Raw genomic sequence first — 3757 nt, 5'->3', positions numbered from 1 at the left:
GGCCACTGACCTCCCCGTCGCTGTCTGGGTCCTCAGTCGTGGTGGTAGAGCTTGACCTGCAGAGAGACGCGGGCTCAGGGCGGCAGTCTGCCTTCCAGATGGAAAGGGCCAGCCAGTTCCTTGAGGAGTCAAGGACACACCCCTGAATGTAGTTTTCAAATGCAAACCAATCCAGGGCCCGCATCCCAAGCTCTCACAGCTGGGCCCCCGCCCCCCTGCCCTGATCGCCAGACAAATCAGGACACCCCTGCGCCCCAGAGCCCTGAAATCATTCGAACCAGGCAATCCTAAACCTGCATCTCTGCCTCACTTGTTCTTTCCTGCAGAAACCACAATAAAGGGGGGCGCCTGGGGGGCTCAGTCGGTTAAGCGTCCAACTTTGGCTCAGGTCACAAGCTCATGGTTTGTGGGTTCGAGCCCAGCGTCGGGCTCTGTGCTGACAGCTCAGAGCCTGCAGCTGCTTCGGATCCTGTGTCTCCCTCTCTCTCTGCCCCTCCCCCACTCATGCTCTGAGTTTAATAAAAACAAAACAAAACAGAAACCAGGATAAAGGGTCCCCGCTACTCATGGGGACCGTGAGTAAAAATGACCATTTCAATGCCCTCATCTCCTGATCTGTTTGTCAAGATGCTCTATTTTATGTTTTAAATGTTTGTTTATTTATTTTGAGAGAGGGAGAGACTGAGAGAGCACGGGGGAGGGGCAGAGAAAGAGGGAGAGGGAGAATCCCAAGCAAGTGCTGCGCGGTCAGTGCAGACCCTGACGCAGGACTTGATCCCAGGAACCCTGAGACCGTGACCTGAGCCCAGATCAAGTCGGAGGCTCAGGCGACTGAACCGCCCAGGCGACCCAAGGCACCCCGCTAGGAAACAGCCAGGCCAGAGCGCCGAGAATGGAGGGGCCGAACCACAGCCCCATGTGGGCAGGGTCGGGGGCAGGTTGGGGGCAGCCGGAACCCTCTCGCCTGCTGGCTGGAGCACATGACGCGGCAGCCACCGCGGGGCTTTGGCAAAAGCCGCTAAAGCTAAGCATCTGCTCACTCGTGAACCAGCAATTCCACTCTGGTTTCCAACAAAAGCAGTGCTCGTGCAGGAGCGCTCTAACATAAAAGTACACGGATGTTTGCGGCGGCTTTAATCAAAATAGCCAAGAATTTGGAGCAACCCCAAAGGCCGCCAATCGGAGAGCCCAGGGAGTGGGGCTTCCGCGGCAGGACAGTGGGCCGCGACAGCGAGCGCAGGGAGCAGGCGTGGCGGTGTCCTCAGGGCTCAGGGGGTCAGAACAGGCGGAGCGTCCCAGGAAAGAGATCGACACAGNGGTCCCAGAGGCGGGTGCTGGAGGAGCTGAGTCCCTGGAGACGGATGGGGCTCCCGGGAGGAGGGGGGCCTTGGGCAGGAGCCCCTGGGCTGACTGACAGCCATGAGACACTGGAATGACTCTGCACGGCCAGGAGAGCCACCCCTGAGCCCCCCGGGACAGTGGACTTTATGTGTCAACCTGGCCAGGTCCGACATTATTCTAGAGACTGACAAATCAGTAGACCCTGAGTAAGGCAGATGACCCCACATAATGGTTGGTGGGCCTCGTCCAATCAGTTGAGGGCCCGAAGAGAAAAAGGCCGACCTCCCACGTGGAAGAGGGAATTCTCCAGCCCCCTCCCTTCAGACTCCTGCTACGGTAGCAGCAGATCTCTCCTGGGTCTCCAGCCTGCCAGCCCCTGCCCTGGCTCTCCGGCTGTCCCACTCTGGCCCAAGGGAGGCCCAGATTCCAGGGGGCTGGCCGGGCCCCTGGCATCAAGAAGGCAAGCGCCTGACAGCCGTCTGAGGCTTGGGCGGGGCCCCTCTCCATATTCGCCCCAACGGTGCCTAGAGGCCAGGGGCGCATCCCTGGCTGGACGGCTAACAGCCAGCCAGCCAGAGACGCAGGCTCAGCTCTCCAGGGAGAGGAAGGAAGGGCACGAGACCATCACCTTTGCTTGTGTTCAGGAGAAAACGCCAGGACCCTTTTGAGCCACACCCAACAGCAACCTCACAGGCTCAGGGCGCTGTTAACATAAAAACGGCTGGAAGGGTGTGCAGCAGACGAGGTGCCGCTGTGGAGCCGCGTGTGGCTTCCAGGCCCCACAGTCTGGGTGGGNCACTTTTCAGCTTCTACCTTTCTATACAGTTGTGATGTTGTGAATGTGTGACTTAGGAAACCCCTAAAACTAAAAGAACTTTGAGCGAGGGAGGAAGAGTCACTGGGGGTGACCCAGCAGCAGGGGGCGTGAGGGGGTAAGGCTGTGGCTTTGCAGGCAGNAACCGACTAAGCCACCCAGGCGCCCCACGGGTTTGGGGTTTCTGTTCATCCCTCCTGTCTTTCTAAAAAGATGTGGGAGTGGGCACCTTAACTTAACTCAGGTTAAGCCGGTTAAGCGACCGACTTTGGCTCAGGTCATGATCTGATGGTTGGTGGGTTCGATCCCCCCCGTCGGGTTCTGTGCTGAGAGCTCAGAGCCTGGAGCTGCTTCGGATTCTGCGTCTCCCTCTCTCTCTGCCCCTCCCCAACTTGCACTCTGTCTCTTTCTCAAAAGAATGAATAAACGTTAAGAAAAAATTAAAATTAAAAAGATGTGAAAGTCACCGTCACACGTAGATCTACCATGTTCTAATTTCACATAAAAACCCAGACCCTGGCTTCCCTTAAAAGGCTCTGGCGCTCGCCGCACCCACTTGCCTGCCTGCCTTCGTTTATCCTTGACCTTCCCGTTTCGGCACCCACGCGGACCACCCCACACAGAAGTTTACCGAATCGGACAGAAATAAAGCAGTTTAGAAAACATCGCGATCTTTGGGCTTAAGTCCGACTCCACATGCTTCAAGCTGGGATGAGCCCTGTCGTCACGGTCTCGCCCTCCCTGGCGAGGGTGGGCGCATCCTCGGCACCCCTGGCCGGGAGCCACCACCCCAGCCCCACTCACCCTTTGGACCCCTGATCGCTATACACGCTGGGATGGCTTCTTTGCCAGAGGCTCACGGTGCTGGACAGGACCTGTCCCAGGCGGGCCACCTGCCGCAATTTCCAAAACTTCTTTGGACCCGGCCCTTCCGGAGGAAACAGAGAGAGGGTTACCACGTGCCCCGCCTGAGGCCGGGCCCCTCCAGCTTGGGGCGGCCGCGTGCCTCTGGAGCCTGCCTGGCCCTGGGTCCCTGGTCCTTCGGGAAGCAAGGGAGGTTTCGGGATGGCTTCCCCCGGAGGAGGCCTTCAGCAGCGCAGCTTCAGGACACGGGGACCCCCGGGCCCTCCCCCCCGCCCCCCGGCTGGGGCTTTACAGGCGCGGAAGGGGCCCAGGGACCTACCTTCTCCTCTCTGTTACCTCTGTCGTCTGCGGGGGGCTGGGTGGCCTCCCGCGCCTTTTGGAGAGCCAGACGCTGCTTCTCCTTCTCTTCCAGCCACTCCTTGGGCGACAGCTTGTACAGGAAGTCCCTGTAGACCTTGTAATGCTGCAAGGTGTCTTCAAATTTGGAGATCTCGCTGGATCAGGGAGGGGGTGGGGAGGTCAGATTCCGCCTGTGGGGAGGCCCCTCCAGAGGGCGCTGCCCGTGCAGCCTGGGGACAGGGGTGCCCGGGGAGGGCACCGGCCTGCTGGGGCACCGACGTGGTACAGCCCTCCGTGGCTTTGGAGGTGCAGCCGGCGCTGGGGACCCAGGCCTTGGGACAGTCACATTGGCTGGGGGAGCATGACGGACGCGCTCACAGGCCGGTCTCAGCGGCTTGC

At 59.9% G+C, this 3757-nt stretch overlaps 1 protein-coding gene across 1 annotated transcript in view; it reads right to left on the bottom strand.

Annotated features, from left to right (window-relative positions):
• Positions 1–3757, bottom strand: part of CFAP100 (cilia and flagella associated protein 100) — a 45981-nt gene that overhangs the window by 18506 nt on the left and 23718 nt on the right. Inside the window, exons 7-10 of the mRNA XM_077780814.1 lie at positions 3638–3690; positions 3356–3513; positions 2960–3083; positions 4–56 (exon numbers count right to left, since the gene is read on the bottom strand). Coding sequence (XP_077636940.1) covers positions 4–56; positions 2960–3083; positions 3356–3513; positions 3638–3690 — 388 coding nt within the window. The remainder of the gene's footprint in view (positions 1–3; positions 57–2959; positions 3084–3355; positions 3514–3637; positions 3691–3757) is intronic.

This window comes from Crocuta crocuta, unplaced genomic scaffold (assembly GCF_008692635.1).
Source record: "Crocuta crocuta isolate KB4526 unplaced genomic scaffold, BGI_CrCroc_1.0 scaffold299, whole genome shotgun sequence".
Classification (NCBI taxonomy): Eukaryota; Metazoa; Chordata; class Mammalia; order Carnivora; family Hyaenidae; genus Crocuta; species Crocuta crocuta.
This window is presented reverse-complemented; position numbering and strand designations above follow the sequence as displayed.